The sequence below is a fragment of the Mytilus edulis genome, chromosome 13 (genome assembly GCF_963676685.1).
Source record: "Mytilus edulis chromosome 13, xbMytEdul2.2, whole genome shotgun sequence".
Taxonomy (NCBI): Eukaryota; Metazoa; Mollusca; class Bivalvia; order Mytilida; family Mytilidae; genus Mytilus; species Mytilus edulis.
Genome location: NC_092356.1, coordinates 34,872,685 through 34,891,759, shown reverse-complemented (window position 1 = coordinate 34,891,759; position 19,075 = coordinate 34,872,685). Strand labels below are relative to the sequence as shown.

The 19,075-nt window shown below is 31.1% G+C and overlaps 1 protein-coding gene across 1 annotated transcript; it reads left to right on the top strand.

The window, feature by feature from the left end:
• The first annotated feature begins 1,528 nt into the window (after positions 1–1,528).
• On the top strand, positions 1,529–16,020 carry LOC139500263 (transient receptor potential cation channel subfamily M member-like 2). The gene is made up of 7 exons (XM_071289005.1): positions 1,529–1,609; positions 3,407–3,455; positions 3,997–4,128; positions 6,117–6,362; positions 7,354–7,519; positions 8,716–8,875; positions 15,765–16,020. The coding sequence occupies exons 1-7, from the start codon at positions 1,578–1,580 to the stop codon at positions 16,018–16,020; spliced, it is 1,041 nt and encodes a 346-aa protein (XP_071145106.1). The 5' UTR covers positions 1,529–1,577.
• The last annotated feature ends 3,055 nt before the right edge of the window (positions 16,021–19,075 follow it).

The window sequence follows — 19,075 nt, the reverse complement described above, 5'->3', positions numbered from 1 at the left end:
GTGCATCTGCCTCCTTGTAATCATGAAATTGTTTTCTTTAAAAGACGTATTTTGGTAAAAATTAAAACAAAAAGTTTTCTATCTTCTTTTTTAATATCCATTTTGCAGGTGAATAACACATGTTTCATCTTGAATTGAATAATACACTGTTTTAAGTTGTTGTTCGCATCATATAATCTAACATTTATGAGTCTTTGGTAGATAAACGCGCATTTGGCGTTAATACAAAATTTAATTCTGTTATTTATGATGATTTAATTGTGATCTGAACTGAATTTTGATGCGCGTTTTGGTATGCGTTTACATTTGTACATTGGCTAGAGGTATAGGGGGAGGGATGAGATCTCATAAACTTGTTTAACCCCGCCGCAATTTTCACCTGTCCAAAGTCAGGAGCCTCTGGCCTTTGTTAGTCTTGTATGATTTTTAATTTTAGTTTCTTGTGTATGATTTGGAGTATGACGTCCATTATCACTGTACTAGAATACATATTTTTAAGGGGCCAGCTGAAGGACGCCTACGGGTGCGGGAGTTTTTTCGCTACCTTGAAGACCTATGGTGGTCTTTGGCTGTTGTCTGCTCTATGGTCGGGTTGTTGTCGCTTTGACACCATCCCCATTTCCTTTCTCAATTTTAATAATAAAAAAGAGCATTGATCCAGCTGCTTATATATGCATTTATTGTTTTAATACATTGTAAACAATTATGTAAGAAATCAAATGAGGCAGACATGTTGTCTTAGTGTATCGGCATTACCCGATTCCTAAAGGCAAGTTCATTAATGGAATGAGTCACCCCTAACACAAACACACACAAGATACAGAGTATTCAACATACTTTTGTCAAACGTTTTAATGACAAATTATGCTTGGAACCTACATCAATAACTTTTTTACTTTTTGTGAAAAGACTCTAAATGAAAAACATATATTTATATTGTCTCCCCTTAATGATAAAATCATTGGACATTTGACCAGAGTTATCTTTCATAATTCACAGAGAGCGGCTAGCAAACGGTTTTTAGATATAGTTTCAAAATGTTACATAAATGATTCACAAAATTTGAATGTTACTAGCTTAATCTACTTATACTATTTAGATTAAATGATTTTTTAATGACAAAAGATAAACATAATATGTGACTCCAAACACGCTATTTTATCACTTGTCAATTACATTCGAATACAAAACATTTTAACATGTGTTTAAAAAAGTATAAAACGAAACTTTGTAATCATTAATGTCAACACACAGTAAGCTAATGATAACCTCTGGACTTAGTTTTCGACAGCTGTGGAAAAGGCCCAATGGTTTATAAACTCCACAACGGAAACAATAAACTAAGCCATAGTCAGTAATTTTAAACGTGCAACATAGTTATCAGTGTGTGTCTTATAATTTTAACATTCTTTTAATTTAAACTTTATCGTAAAGATGATTGAATATAAGCGGATACTGTTGAGTACATTTCTTGTACTTCCATAACCATGATTACCGTGTCATTTATTTCTTCTTTTTTTTAGACTTTATGCTTGATAGCTCTTGCTGCTGTCCACCTGATTGTGTTGCCTTTACTCATGATTAACATGGAGGCACGACCCTTACGTTGGTAAGAATATTGTTGTCTTTTGGATGATTAATAAACTCAATTGTTAATACTGAGTGTACTCTTATGACCTTGTCAACATCAATAAACATGTTTAACACCTTACTCTTAGCATTATTGTAGTATTCAGCTACTTTGGACTTTGCACTTTATAAGATGTCCCTACTTTGCATAAAATTTTTGTATTGTTGTATTTCAAAGTAACTTAATACCTTTTAACATTTGTTTAAAGTCAGAATAATAAATACCACGTATGTAAAGATTCAAATTTTAAACTTAAGAGCACTGTAAAGAATGAAATGCTTACACAATGAACAATTGACATTTTTCTGCGTAGTACACTAGTGCTTGATATGGCGCATAAAATCGCACAAGTGTGTGTATTTTAAGAAAAAGAGTAAGGATTGTTGAACCTTTAGAAGAATAAAAAATTTACTGCTTCGACTTCAACAATGTCTCATCGTCACTCATACAACATCTTCCAATATCTAAATAGGAACATTTTTACATTTATGATAACTTTATGATGTCCTAAAGTATAGCATGTTAATTATTTTGTTTATTCTTGCTATGAAATCATACGAATATTTCGTCTCCAACCAAAGAATTATTGAGTCAGTATGTCTATATGTAGGTCTACATGTAAACAGGTCAGAAGTTCGAAAGGTCGACAGGTCAGCATATAAATAATTTCCCTCAAACAATTGGATTATTGAGACAGCATCTGGTTAACTTATGTGTATGATAAATTGTTATCCAAAGGATAATCATGATAAGATGTGCAGTGAGATAGCCAATACCTTAAATGTTTACTACGTATTTTAGTTTTCTTGACTTGATGCGAATTAACATCAGTTGTCTAAAGTTTTCTTTTTGCCAGTGATGTCTCCTTTTCTACTTCGTGGTAGTTGGCTATTTTGTTACTTTCAAACAATTATACTGAATATGCTTGATATCAAATCAATGAGAACGTTGATTAAAATAATACCATCAATTAATCATTATTATTAACCACTATTACTACCCTATATATTGTTTTATAACTATGACTGTTCCCTTTTAGTAAAAATATGGAAGCATCTATTAATTAATGTATCCAAAAGGATCTGGTTTCAAATTAAGAAGATACTTAATATTTATGATATGGAATTTTGGATGAACGTATATACATGTAGGGCTATTTGGCTCCTGAAGCCAAGGCCTTACTTGAAACAAACCGTTCTCCTGGTTCAACTTTCTTCCTCATATGGTAAACCGTTACTCAAAGTAATTTCTTAAGGATCTTCTGTATAGTTATTCAGTTGCATAATCAAGGTTGGTGGTTTTTCTCTTCGTGAAATCGCTCATGCGTGAAACAGTTATGATATTTGAATTCCAAAAAAGGCTAATATTTTACTTATTTAAATCAATAACCATTCGAATTATTTAGTAAGATACTCTAAAAACTACCCTGAAATCCAAGTAGTACTTGATGACTTTTTGTATCCATTTGATTAGTTAAAAAATTTTCAACTTATTTCTATGTTCTTAAAAGTAGTTATGTTACAAAACTGTCCAAGGTGAGGGGATGGAACACCCACAAACATGTTTAACCCTGCCCTATTCATGATGTGTCTGTCCCAAGTCAGGAGCCAGTAATTCAGTAGTTGCAGTTTGTTCATATTTGTCTTATTTGTAGTATACATTTTTCGTTAATTGTTTTGTTATAAATAAGGCCGTTTTTTGTATTTAATTGATTTGTTTCATATTTTTCATGTCGGGTTATAAAAACAATTGTCTTAATATATGTAATAATTACAGGTTCTACCAGAAGTATAAGTTGCATTACATGAAAGTTTACATACAAATGGTAAGCTGTTTTGCGTTGTACATTTTGAGTTTTTTTTTCAAAACGTGTAAACACAATTATGAAAATGCAGTTACCATAGAACTGAAAACAGTAAAATCCACTTTGTGTAATCATGAATGCTATACATGTATGTCTTGTAAAATGCACAACAGACAAACAGGGCACACATGTATTGCTTTTGAATTGTGCTATTGTTTACACTAAACAAAGCAAATTGTATCGTGAGGATAATTGTAGTTACATTTTTTTTTTATATAAAACATGAGTCTCAATTATGTAGATAAAAACGAAAAAGAGGTATGATTGCCAATGAGATAACTCTCTACAAAAGACTAAATTAAAAATAAAATTAACAACGTAAAGTTCTTTACTAGAAATATATGAAATTATTTCATAAATTGCAAAGATATGTGTTGGCCCAAACACCTAAAAAAAGCTAGATAGTAATATGCTAAAGATAATTAGACAATAGTAACATTTTATTTGCACTAAATACCAGTATGTATTTTGTTAATTATATTTTTGTTCATCAATGTAACAGCTTGGATTCTTATCTCTCCTAATTGCATATGCAAATATGTTGCTGTTTGACTACAGAGTTGATAGCATCACCGGCACGGACTATTTCATCATGTTGTGGATGGCAAGCTTTTTTGTGGATGAAACTAATCAGGTGAACCACGATAAACAATAAGGAATATTGTTTCGTTAATAAGAAAATCTCATATTTTTTTATTTTTGTTACACTTGTGTTTGAAATAAAAACAATTGATTAAGAAGATACGCAATTATTGCCATTTGACATCAACAAAATGTATCACACTTCCAAAATGTTAATTGTTACATATCCAAAACCTTTTTAACATGTTTGTTTAGTCAATATCAAGGGTCGTTTGTAGTTGTTATCTATTTTTTTAATTTCATGTTCGTATGTAAAAGAATAGTTAATTAATCATCCATTTTATTTGTAAGATTTTAGTTTAAAGTAACTTAACGTACACGATGTATTTGTTTTACAGTTGGAATCAGAAGAAATACTGACAATGCTATCTAATACAATTTATTATCTAATTACTAGCACAATTCTGTATTTATAGTCTTGTAATTGTTAAAAAACAAAATACCAAATACCATAATATTAAACATAATATTCAACTAAATTTTGTGTATTAACGTTTTTTTAAATTTACCTGTAATGTCCGTTTTCTGTCGTCGGTTCCTTCGTGTGGTAGACAATGCATGGTAATGTTGTGCTGGTTTTTATATGCTGCACTAGGTTGTTTCAAGTGTTTGTTTTATTCTCTGCTGAGTCAATTAAAAAATGAAATATTGTCTCTGACTTACATTGCTGAAAAAAGTTACTTTTTTAATGAGTTTACTGTTTGATTTTCTTTGAACTTAAAAGTTTAATAAATTTCAACTCACTTGGTCTATACTAGTAAAAAGTAAAAACACAAAAATAATGAACTCCGAGGAAAATTCAAAAAGGAAAATCAAAAATCAAAAGGCAAAATCAAAAGTCCAAGCACATCAAACGAATGGATAACAACTGTCATATTCCTGACTTGGTACAGGCATTTTCTAATGTAGACAATGGTGGATTGAACCTGGTTTTATAGCTAGCTAAACCTCTCACTTGTATGACAGTCGCATCAAATTCCATTACATTGTCAACGATGCATGAACAAAACAGTATTATATTTCTTAATACATTTTACTCTGAATGAAATAGAAATCATCTTTAATTCACTGATGACAAAGTGCATATTTACGACGAGATAGCTTAATGCTCTGAAAACGTCTAGTGTCGACTGCTAGTTAATGCGAAGAATTTCTATATTTTAAGTTTTCGCCAGTACACAGTGGGGAAATACTTTATCAAATAAAATTGTAAATCAAAACTGTTTATAATGTATTTATAGATACTACACTTGCTACTCCTATTAAGTAACGAGTATATGTTCTTGTATATCTTTAAGATACTACTTATAAACTGAGTGTGTTCCTTTACTTGTTTTTTTTTGTTGTATGAGGATGCCGTCAATGAAATTAAAAAAATCTAGCTGAGTATGTGTTTGTTGTATCGTTTCTTGCACTTATTACAGTGACATTTTAAGGAAAATTTGGACTTATATAACCATCACAAATTGGTTTACCATTTCAAAATAATGGTGTTCTTTTACAAAATAGATCGACGTGTATTCGCGATCTAAGATATTCGGATACCAATACAATCGTCTGGTTAATAATATTTCTGAGTGTGTCCGTTTCTCAATAATTATAACAGTCTCACTGTCATTTAGTAATTTAGTATTGATTGCGACTGTCTATGAACACTACAAAGCGCGAGCCATGTTGACGAACCCCTCACCTACTAGGAGTTCAAACGATTATTTCGGTTGTTTGGTTTTATACACTGGATTTCCCATTTAAATCAAATTACGAGATTTGATTAGCGTGAACGCTTTTTTTTTAATTTTGGAGAAGTTACATATATAAGTTACACCTTTTGTTAACGAGCCCGGAATAGTAGCATGTATTTTAAGAGTTTTATAGCATTGATGAGGAAATAAAGGCAACAGTAGTATACTGCTGTTCGAAGACCACAATATTACAATGTATAGCTTTCCAATAACAAGACCAATATTCCTTCTGATTCAGATCATTGTTGCTGTAATCAGAGGTAAATGGAAAAACTATTCTATTGACTGGTGGAACCTTTTAGATTGGTTAATGATTGCATTATATACGACAGGGATGATACTGAAAACAGGTGAAGGATCCGGTTTTCAGATTACTTCAAGATTGCTTTTAGTTGTTACATTTTCAGCACTATGCACACGACTACTACATTTGACCTGTATGACAGAGTTTCTAGGACGAAAGTTAGTGATCAATCGAAAAATGGTATGCTTTATTTCACTGTTTGACACACTACATCGAATCAACATAAGAATATAGAGAGCAGTATTTGTAAAAAAATTGTCATTGCAGTGGATCTATCCTTGATTGCTATAAACGATAATATAAATATCAAAGAACCTATTATAGAAACTATGCTAGTATGATAAGTATACAAAAAAGCAATTGCTATTAATTTGAACGTCCGACATTTATTAATAAATACAAATTTCGATGTTCCACGCATTTCATCTTTTTTATCATATCTATGAGAACAAGTGCAATAACTATATTATTATAACTTTTCATGAATACATCAAAACAATGTTAGCGATAGAATGTGTTAATACACTTTTTCAAATTATTGATATTTTCGAGAGCATTGCTCTTTTGAAAAAAAAATGATCGCCACTGATTTTCAAACTCGTAGGATAGATTGTGTTTCTTAAACTTTGATATGTGATATGTAAAAATGTTAAATAAATTGTACACGCGAGGTTGTGTGCAATGAAATTGTACGTATAATTAATACTTCTTTGATACATAACCTATTTAGAAAGTTGACCGGCACAGATTTTCGAACTTAAGAATATGAAAATAATCTGGCAAGAATTGTCCCCGTGAGATAGCTTACAAAAGACAACCGCACAATACAAAGGGGACAATTAAGCCAATGAATTAGTTGAATATAAACTGACAAAGTCATGGCTATAAAATTAAAAGAAAGGACAAACCGACAAAAATTACAGCTCAGAAAAACTGAAGAATGAGTAACAGAAAGTCCAAAAAAACCTGATGGTTATCTAATATGTTCCGGAAATATACGAAATTCTGCTCACATGTAATACCGTCAATGTTCCTCACACATGAAATGCAATATTGAAATTTGAGAAGCTGATACATATGCAAGGTGTTCGTTTTCCTTCTTTCGGATCAGGATATGAAAGCCAGAGAAAAAACACATTTAAGTTTTTTATTGCACTTTTTCAATTTTCAGATTAAAGATACATCTGCCTTTATGATAATTATCACAATTATTATGTTGTGGTATTGCATTTCATTTTATGCACTTTTGTACCCGAACTCCGATTTCAGCTGGAAACAGATGGAAAAAATTCTTAGAAATGGTTATTGGATGTTATTTGGAGACATTAATATTGATGGTGAGTTTTAAATTAAAGTACACATTGTATATAACATCTTAATTTTTACTGAAATAATTGTAAATCTGAATTTATAGCTTGGAAAAAGGCACTGAATCAAGCATTGCAAAGAATCGAGTTTTTTTCAAGCAACGAAAAGTAGTTACCCTCATTCCTTGCCATTCTAGAGTACAATGTAATCAATATTTAGTGAAATTGTTGGATATTTTTTTACGACATGGGAATAACTAATCCAACTGCTTAATAGTTACATGAATTAAAAGGATTAATTATTACATGCATGTGTACTTAAATGTTAAGCTCGCAACTTGTTCGTCTTGCATAATCAAATATGTCCGAAAAAATAAACCTGTATTGACTTATTCACTGCTGTTTTGATAAAAAAGGATGCTTAGTTTATTCACTGATTATGATATATAGGGATATTATATCTGTTTGTGATCCTTGTTACGAACTTGTTTTTTTTATCGCATTTCACATATGTGTTTTGAATCGAATTCAGTGGTTCACTAAAAAATGAACTATGAAACTGTGAGCAGATGCACGTATAATATCTATAATCACATACTTTAAGCTGATTAAAATACATATCCTTTAATCAAGCTCTCCTCAACTGTATCTGACAGCGCTAACTTCCACCTTTATCTGTTTTAAAGACTCTTGTGTTGTTTGAATAGTAGAAACCTTCACAAATATGTCTGATCTTTCATAAGGTTATGTGAAAATTACCACACAAAAAAACTGAAAAGTGTGCTGCAATACCTTAAACAGTTAGAAATAATTTATGTCTCTTATATTTGATACAATTTGTGTACATTTGGATCTTTATTATTTCTTATAAATCGACATAACAGTTGCTTTTAACTTAATCATACTTTAAATACAAACTAGATATGACCTGCTATACAATTATGAATACTTATGGTACTCATATAATCGAAATAAGGATTGAAATATTTTAGGAGTAATAAATCGTCCCAATCTAGAAAGTACATTTTTCTAAATTTGCTATTTACTGTTACTTTTACTATTTTATCTTCCTTTTCTATGATTTTCTGGTAGAAAGGTGTGTGCCGTACTCTCGTTAAAATATTTGATTTTTTTTTTCATTTTCACTTATGTTTAAACTTATATTTATTTTCTTTATCATGTTTATATGTTTGTAAGTTATAATACTTCTTGCTTATACATTTCAGCGACTGACTTGGAATGTACACACAACAAAACTATAATTGATAGGGGTATTTTACAGAGTTGTCCTTCAGACCTTGGCGTATACTTGACACCTTACTTAAAGGCGTTCTATGGACTGCTAGCAGTGGTATTACTGCTTAATTTACTTATAGCTATGTACAGGTAAAATATATATGATAAGATTGTCAATTTATTAGAATATCAAAAAACAATGTATATTAAATTTTATTGTAAAAATCTAAAATCTGACAGAATTACAGAAAAGATATTAAACTATTTGCTATATTTCTTAAATAAATGGGAAATAAATGAGACAAAAGGAACTGAAAATTCATTTACTTCAAACGGTAAATGATTTTTAGATTTTTCTTTTTTTATCATCAAAGTTAATATGCCGACCAACAAATTGTTCATTCTGCTACATAATGCCACCATAAGAGTATGTGTCTATCAAAACAAAAATTGTGTGGCCTTCTTTTTGTATTCATTTATTTCTTTAGTCAATCAATCTTAAAATGATGTACATTTTTTTACTGCATAAAAAAAAATCATCAGTGATAAGCACGAACATAAATTGCAATCGAAACGGTAAACGAATATCGCTTCACCAAGAACTTGGCCCCTTATTTCTTCTCTCTCATGGAAGGAGAAGCGACTTCTCCCTATCCAAAATTCGAAGATTATGCATTTATCATACGGACAACAATGAATGCATGATCAGGATAAAACAAAATCTGTGTATATCTAATAATTAACACCTATAGTTATATACGTTTGAATATGACTGCATGGTGGACCTTTTTATCGTATGCTTAAAGAAAATAATTGAATAATTGGGCCCCATGATAAAACTTATTTGTACATATAATTATTCATTAAAATTGAAGAATTGCCATAGCCGTATGATATGGACCAAGACCACAATTAATGACCCTGCTTTTCGTTGTTCACGAATATAGTTCCTTTTAATTAGAGTGTATTTTTCCTTAATTTTTTTTTCTTTCCCTTCCTCACTCATTTCTTAGATTTTTGGGGGTTGGAAATGAAAAAAGAGAGGTGAAATAATTTTTTGGATGTTGTATTCAAACTGATTTTGATATGGAATGAGTGATTAGGCCAAGTGCAAAAAGGTGATATTTACAGTGTTTGGAACATCTCTTGACTTATCCATAGGAGTATAGATGTGAATTGGCTAAATTTGTAAAAGTGATTGCTTCAATCTTTCTGAATTTTGGATATATATTTGGACTAGTACTATATATTAGACACACAAAAAATTTGACAAAAGTGCATGGTGCAATTTTTTCAATGATAAAAAACGTTCCAAAGAACTGATGGAGGAATTAATTGTCGTCTGTGGCCTAAGAGGTGCATTTCAGCAAATTTGGATATTTTACTTTGACAACTTCTCTGAATGATCTCTTGGTATTAATTTGTCAAACTACTTGAGAATAAATGATTTTGATTTTTATTTGATAGAAATTTTGTTAAAATGTCACTTTTCAGCTTATATGCCCAAAATGTAGCTTTTTTCCTTTTTTTCAATATTTTTGCAAAAACAGCATGCTTATTTTCCTCTGACATGTTTTTTCTGATATCTATTTGTGTTTTTGGTATTTATTTCAGTTGTTTTACTCATTTGTGAACTCTGAACACAAAAAAAGTAAACAAAAACATAAAAAGAGTGCAACATGTGCTGTTTTAATAGTCTTCTGTCTAACGGTCAGTATGCAACAGGTGAAATATGAAGTTTTATGTACTTAAAAGTGGTATTCCTTTAAACAGATTGCACGGAATCTATATGAAAAACACTTATTATATGTTGTTCAACCTTTTCTATTTCACAGACTACCTTTATTTCCTTCTGTTGATAGCTAGTGGTTAAAAATTTGGCCTTTTGAGGCTGAAACTTCATTCAGGTTTTAAACAGTAATGTTAATAAACTTTGCATCAGACCATACTGTCTACATATATAGTTGAAAGTGACAGTCTTGTTACATCAAGGCTCCATGTGTTATCATATCTAATGAAATTGAGAATAGAAATGGGGAATGTGTCAAAGATACAACAACCCGACCAAATAAAAAAACAACAGCAGAAGGTCACCAACAGGTCTTCAATGTAGCGAGAAATTCCCTTACTTGGAGGCGTCCTTCAGCTGGCCCCTAAACAAATATATACTAGTTCAGTGATAATGAACGCCATACTAATTTCCAAATTGTACACAAGAAACTAAAATTAAAATAATACAAGACTAACAAAGGCAGAGGCTCCTGACTTGGGACAGGCGCAAAAATGCGGCGGGGTTAAACATGTTTGTGAGATCTCAACCCTCCCCCTATACCTCTAACCAATGTAGAAAAGTAAACGCATAACAGTACGCACATTAAAATTCAGTTCAAGAGAAGTCCGAGTCTGATGTCAGAAGATGTAACCAAAGAAAATAAACAAAATGACAATAATACATAAATAACAACAGACTACTAGCAGTTAACTGACATGCCAGCTCCAGACTTCAATTAAACTGACTGAAAGATTATGATTTCATCATATGAACATCAGGCACAATCCTTCCCGTTAGGGGTTTAGTATCATACCATCATAACATATCTAACCAAAGATTTGAGCAAAAAAGAAGCATATCTCCATCTCCCATATCATTTATATGCTTTTTAATATGAAAATGTGGGGAACAGCCTAAATTGACAACCTGTTTTTTAAGCTTGACATTACTGAAGACCATTTTATCCACATGTGTTATGCTATTTAAAACTTATATTTCCATTAAAAGTATATTTATAACATGTTAAAGTTTGTTTGATAACTTTACAACTTTAGAAAATTGTGGTAAGTGAAAATAATACATTTCATATAAGGCCTCACTTCATTTGGAAACCTTTATTTTTTGGCACAGGCTCCTATAAAATTAACTTCTGGCCATTTTTTATAAGTCTGATACATGAAATATATTCTATTTGTTACTTTTAACAGTTTAATAGAAAATAACTTATACATATAGACATCAAAAAGTGTAAGTTTAAATTTGGTATCTTTTGGATTTAAGAAGCTCAAATTTGATAGTTGAAATTTTTCTAATTCAACGCCACAATTCAGCATCCAAATTTCAGATATAAAAAATGCCACATTTTTAGCTCACCTTTCCTAAAAGGAAATGTGAGCTTTTCTCATCACTTGGCGCCCGTCGTCGTCGTCGTCGACGTCTGTCGTCGTTAACAATTTTTCAAACATCTTCTCCTCTGAAACTAGTGAATGGATTTGGATGAAACTTAGCATGATTGTTCCTTAGATTATCCTGCACAAAGTTTGTGCTTTGATTTTTGATCGGCCAAAAAACATGGTCGCCGTTACTTAAAATAGAACATAGGGGTCAAATGCAGTTTTTGATTTATATCTCAAAAACGAAAGCATTTTGAGCAAATTTGACATGGGGGTAAAAATGTTCATTAGGTCAAGATCTATCAGCCCTGAAATTTTCAGATGAATCAAACAACCCATTGTTGGGTTGCTGCCACTTAATTGGTAATTTTAAGGAAATTTTGCAGTTTTTGGTCATTATCTTGAATATTATTATAGATAAAGATAAACTGTAAACAACAAAAACGTTTAGCAAAGTAAGATCTACAAATAAGTTAAATGACCAAAATTGTCAATTGACCCCTTAAGGGGTTATTGTCCTTTAATGACAATTTTTCACAATTTGTTCATCATATTTGCTAACTTTAAAAAATCTTCTTCTCTAAAACTACTCAACCAAATTCAACCAAACTTCAACTGAATGATCAGTAGGGTGTATAAAATAAAGTTTGTGTTTTATTTTTCTATTTCGTCAAAAAACATGGCCGTCATGGATAAAATAGAACACAGGCTAAAATGCAGTTTTTGGCTTATATCTCAAAAACTCCAGCATTTAGAGCAATTAAGACAAGAAGTTAAAGTAGTTATTAGGTCAAGGTCTACCTGTCCTGATTTTCAGCCAAATTGGGTAACTGGTTTTCAGGTATAATGCCCCTGAATTGATGATTTTAAAGAAATTTTGCAGTTTTTGGTTATTATCTAAGCTTAAATCATGTCAAGTTTTATTAGAATTGGTTTTAAGCCCCTAATTGGCACAAGACCACAATTAATGATCCTGATTTTCGTTGTTCACGAATATAGTTCATTTTAAATATATTGTATTTTCCCTTCCTCAGTCATTTCTTAGATTTTTTGGGGTGGAAATGAAAGAAGAGAGGTAAAATATTTTTTTGGATGTTGTATTCAAACTGATTTTGATATGGAATGAGTGATAGGCCAAATGCAAAAAGGTGACATTTACAGTTTTTGGAACATCTCTTGACTTGTCCATAGGGGTATGGATGTGAATTGGCTAAATTTGTAAAAGTGATTGCTTCAATCTTTCTGAATTTTGGATGTATATTTGGACTAGTACTATATAGTACACACACAAAATATTTAACAAAAGTGCATGGTGCAATTTGTTTAATGATACAAAACGTTCTAAAGAACTGATAGAGGAATTCATTGTGGTATGTGGCCATATGACTTTTGTTTTCAACCGCGTCCGGATTATATCTGTTCCGGACCATATGAGTATTTGGACCATACGCGTATGGTCATGACCATATGGGTATATACTCATATGGTCCGACCATACGCGTATGGTCCGACCGTACGCGTATGGTCGGGGTAATTAACAGGTTTAATTCTAGTTGTCACGTCATTAAAAAGACACTACAAAAGGTAAATCAGTTTATCATAGATCTATAAAAAAAAAATAATAATAACAAGATTAACAAAATGAAATAAGCAGTTTCACACAGTAAAGTTTCATCACTAGATATAGGACGATGTGGTGTGAGTGCCAATGAGACAACTCTCCATCCAAATAACAATTTAAAAAGTAAACCATTATATGTTAAAGTACGGCCTTCAACACGGAGCCTTGGCTCACACCGAACAACAATTGTAAGCTATAAAGGGCCCCAAAGTTACTAGTGTAAAACAATTCAAACGGGAAAACCAACGGTCTAATCTATATAAACAAAACGAGAAACGAGAAACACGTATATATTACATAAACAAACGACAACTACTGTAAATCAGATTCCTGACTTGGGACAGGTGCAAACATTTGCAGCGGGATTAAACGTTTTAATGGATCCTAACCTTCTCCCTTTTTCTGAAACAATAGCAGTCAAAACTACAGTATAAACATTCCCCCCCCCCCCATTTTTCGATGTGTTATTACGAGTAAATGGCAACATGTCGACCTGGCATGCTGGGAAGATAACTTCCAAAAATATCTTAATGGAATGTTACACAAGAAATCAATTGTTTAACCATAAACTGACGTAAAAGTCGACAGGATAAAGAGTCTCATAATTTGCTTACTTTAATTACTTTATATAATTAGCATTTATTTAGCGGTGCATGTAGAATTTCTATACTTTTACGTGTTTTTGTTGTTAAAAAATGAATGACGTAACCCGCAAGGACCCTTGTTTAATTTTCTAAGTTGTCTGGTGACATGATGTATTTCAGTCTTTTTACGATATTGGAGATCTATAGCTTTTAAAAAACATCGTAGACACATCGGAATGACCCAGGACCAAAGAAAAGCTATGGTACCGTATGGAAGTAAATGTCAACCTTCGCATACAAGCAAGAATACCATTAGCGATGGAAAGTAGCTTTGGCATAATTATTTAATTTGTTTCCATGATTTGTTCCTGAAGTTTTTTAGTTTGGGGCTATTTAAATTGAAAATAATACATTTGCATGTAGAAATCATTGTTTTTTATAAAGTTTTCTATAATGCATATTATTGAAAAAAAAATACCTATATGGTCCAAATACTAATATGGTCCGGTCCGTTAATAACCAAACGAGTATCATACTCATACATGTATGGTCCGACCATACGCGTACGGTCGGACCATACGCGTATGGTCGTACCATATGAGTATACGCATATGGTCATGACCATACGCGTATGGTCCAAATACTCATATGGTCCGGAACATATCTACTGCTTCCGTTTCATATCAACTGCTTCCAGTTATTATCGCACGCTTTGCTGTAACGTTATTGCATGACATTTCGATGTCAATCTTCAAATTTCGGAAAATATAAAATAATGATACTTTTTACATTCAACATAGTTGGATAAAAAGAAAATGTTAGGAATCAGGAAAATAAATTATTAAAAAATGAAAAACAAATATTACAACAAAATTTTTTTTTAAAGTTTTACAAATAGTTTGTGTCTGTGTGTCTTCTGTTGAAGTATATGATAAAAAGAACATAACATGTCATTTGTCATATCAAACCCCTTATCAGCCCATGGTCAAAATCATCACTCGAGCCTGTCGGTTCTCAGGCTGATATCATGACCTAGGGCTGATAAGTTGTCTGATATAAAAAAAAAAAATCTATGTTATAATATATATACATATGTGCTGATTGATATAAAACAGTAATTAATCATAAAAAGTGCGATTTAAGCTCTATAATTAAAAAAAACCAAAGAAGTACAATGAAATACATATGACCTTCATGTATAAGACTAAAATATAAACTGTACAATGCATTTTGAAAATCCTTGGAATAAAGTGCAAATTATAACTTAAACGATACCAATTTATCTGTATCAGAGGCGTGTTTCGACACTCACTGTCCCTTCAGTGATATTCGAGACCAAAATATTTGAAAATTTAATTTAAACACACTTTTAAAAAGAAGACTGCAACTAATGCGCCAGCGTTCAAGTTTTTTTAGTCTGAACTAATATCTAATGTATTAGTTCTTACATGTATTCATATTCCACAATCAAGATCATTAGCAGTACGTATTTTCTCTTAGATTCGCAAGCTGTGAACAATAGTTTTGCAATTAAGCTATTGAAATTATATATCAAGATTATTAAATACATGTAACCATAAATAAATTTGAAGCATGCTCGTCTTAATAGAAGGAAATACTCTAAATATATATATCGTTGAATCAATCCGAATTTTCTTTTCTTTTTCAGTGACACATATACGAAAGTACAGCAAAATGCGAATTTTAGCTGGTTACAGATGCACATTGATTTAATTGAGGAATATAGAATCAAAACAGTGTTTCCAATACATCTACAGTTACTTGCATTACCGGGATCAATACTAGCAATTATCTGGCTTTGTTATTCTTTTTTGCGTAACAAATATAAAAGGCAACCATTTACTCCAAAAATTGACGGCCATCCAATGTTTGTAAGAGGTATGTTGTCAAATATATATATTTAAAAAACAATTCACAAGTCATCTTCTTTATAATATAATTTTAGGTCTACACATTGTAACTCTGATATCTTTTTATTTATTTAATTTGTTTTATTATTTTCCTCTGGGATAAAATATGGTATAATACAAAGAGACAAGTATGGTTGTATAAAAAAGAAGATGTGGTATGATTGCCAATGAGACAACTATCCACAAAAGACCAAAATGACACAAACATTAACAACTATAGGTCACCGTACGGCCTTCAACAATGAGCACAACCCATACCGCATAGTCAGCTATAAAAAGCCGCGATAAGACAATGTAAAACAATTCAAACGAGAAAACTAACGGCCTTATTTATGTAAAAAAATGAACGAAAAACAAATATGTAACCCATAAACAAACGAAAACCACTGTATTACATGCCCCTGACTTGGGACAGGCACATACATAAATAATGTGGCGGGGTTTGTAGTCTGCTTCATATTCTGTTTAAAAACAAAGATTCGTATTTCTGTTATTTCATCTTTTTATTGGTATACTGCACTTCATTCATAACATATATCGATTGAGAAGTATCGATTAAGTTATATTATTTATACATTTTCTTTCAATATATTTCATGATATATCTCTTAAAGATAAATTATTCTTTTTCGTGTATTCGTTGATAAACAATATATGAAACTGTTTTAGTTTTTCTCTATGATACCAATTATGATATCATGGCACCCGATACTGACGAAGCAGAAAAGGAAGGTGTATTTAGAGCATGCGAAGACGAAGGGTAAATGTATAGTTTAATTTATCAATGATAAAGCAGCAGTAACGTACACATTTTAGTAAACAATCGAAATACATTTTTAAAGACAAATTTGTTTATAAAATAATGTAAATTTAGTCAACAGTATATTAATGTGACCCATCGAATTAGACATATCACCGGGTGTGTACTTACATGCGGAATACGATGGATCCCAAATAAGAAGTAGGTTCCTCTTTCTCTACTGGAGCACCTTTTATCCTCCTCAATTGTTGGTTCATATAGCTCATGTGTTCGTGTTTCGTTTTCCATATTGTTTTGTGCTCTATGTTTTGTTTGTCTTTAGTTTTAACCATGGCGTAGTCCATGTTTATTTTCGATTTTAATAGTTTCTTTTGTATACTTCCCCTCCCTTTTAATGACGTTTAGATCTAATTGATTAACGTTAGAGATTTATCATATTCACAAGTACAATGTAAGGGGATCGTTTAAACTGTAAAATAAGCGAGGCTAGGTGCGTTGACAGGCTACTGTTTCCCGCTATGAAAGCAGAACTATCCATACAATTTCACGCTTGGTAAAACTTTCACAATCGAAAATTCATATACATTTACGATAAAATACAAATGAGACGATGCTTCTGATAAAGAGATATCGAAGAATCTTGCTTGTGACTGTCGTACAAATTGCATCAGCCATTATAATCATGTTTTTGACCGCAAAACCTACATAAAGACATTTTTTGCAATTCATTTACAAACTTCTGCTGAAGCAATTTCTGTGACAGAAGCACATCCCTGCTTTGATAGTTCTTAAAATATGCACGAGAGTAACGTATCAAATGACATTTCAAATCAACTTCAAAGAAAATGGTGTTATGAAGTGTCTAATAATGCTTGGTCTTATACAAATTAAAATAAATTATATTTAAATCGAAAAAAAACATTGGTCGTCTATAAAAGAAAAAGTCTATACACATGATATACATTTTAGCTATGGGAAAATAGAAAAAAAAATCAAAATCTTTATGCGGTTTATAATGCATACAGTTATTAACTTATGCTATTCTCAATCAATTTTGAAGCAAATTTCCTTCAAATTTTTATCGATAAGTTTGTTGTTTACATATTAACAGCTTATATAAAACAATGTTTTTATTAATAAGAAAGAACTAATGAAATGGACCGTTAATTGTTTACACGGTATCGGATAATATTATTCCATTTGTTAATCTTTCTAATATTTTTTTTTTATCAAAATATATAATGCTTTATATTTGAATCATTTTCAGAAAAATAGACCTCTCCGATAGTGACGCAATTACGGTAAACATTTATATTAACTATATATTAGTAGGAAGGTTTTGTTTTAACAAACATTACGTATATGGAATAAAAATGTATAAGAACGTTCTTAAAAATATATTTCATATGTTCAAATATTATTCGACAACAAACCATAAAATTTGTTAATGCTGTTTAAACTAGACTCTTAAAAAGATTCATTGTCTTTAACTCTTCAGGAGCTTGTATTTCAGTGGTGCGGTCATGTGCCGCTGTGTTATGTATATCTGTTTTCTTTTATTATGTTATAGTAAAATTATGCCGTAGGTTTCTCGTTTGAGTTGTTTTCATTAAATTTTGTCATTTCGGGGCATTTTAAACTGACTAGTCGGTACGGGCTTTACTCTTTGTTGAAGGCCGTATGTTGACCTAAGATTGATATTGTTAGTGTCATTTTAGTTTATAGTTGCATTAATAACACATCTTCTTGGATTTTTTTTTAACATTTGCAGTTTGGGCAATAGCATCTGAAATCCATCAGTTTTCGTTAAAGACACGTGAAATATAACGGTTTTTTTGGGTTTTTTTTAAACAAAGTAGAATATTATCAAAAGCTTAACATTGTAAATGCCAAATATGACTTATAAAATTATTAATTTCATCATCATGTTAATATATCTTCAAATGGTATCTGCGTTGTTTGAACGATAAAATGAAAAAAATAAAAATACACTGTAGCTGATGGCAAATATAACTTATGACTAGGAAAACCTCACTTTTGTGTTGAGAATAAATATTATTGATATTCACAGTAACTTGAAATTATTTTAGCGTATTGAATTTTAAACCTGATGCCTTTTGTTATTTATTAATCATGCGTTTCTTTGTCTAATACGTTCTTCTATTTATTTGTATTGTAGTCCTGTAATATTATGTTGTGATTTCAATGTTATATTTAACATTGCCATTAAAGTGCGAGGTTTGGCGTGCCACAAAACCTGGTTCAACCCATCATTTTTATCTTTAAAAAT

Bases quoted from the DNA above. Each gene is read 5' to 3' on its own strand.
- LOC139500263 (XM_071289005.1), top strand. From the start codon at position 1,578: ATGATTAACATGGAGGCACGACCCTTACGTTG. The intron at 6,363-7,353 runs GTATGCTTTATT...TTCAATTTTCAG, and splicing joins TAGTGATCAATCGAAAAATG to ATTAAAGATACATCTGCCTT. The intron at 8,876-15,764 runs GTAAAATATATA...TTTCTTTTTCAG, and splicing joins TTACTTATAGCTATGTACAG to TGACACATATACGAAAGTAC.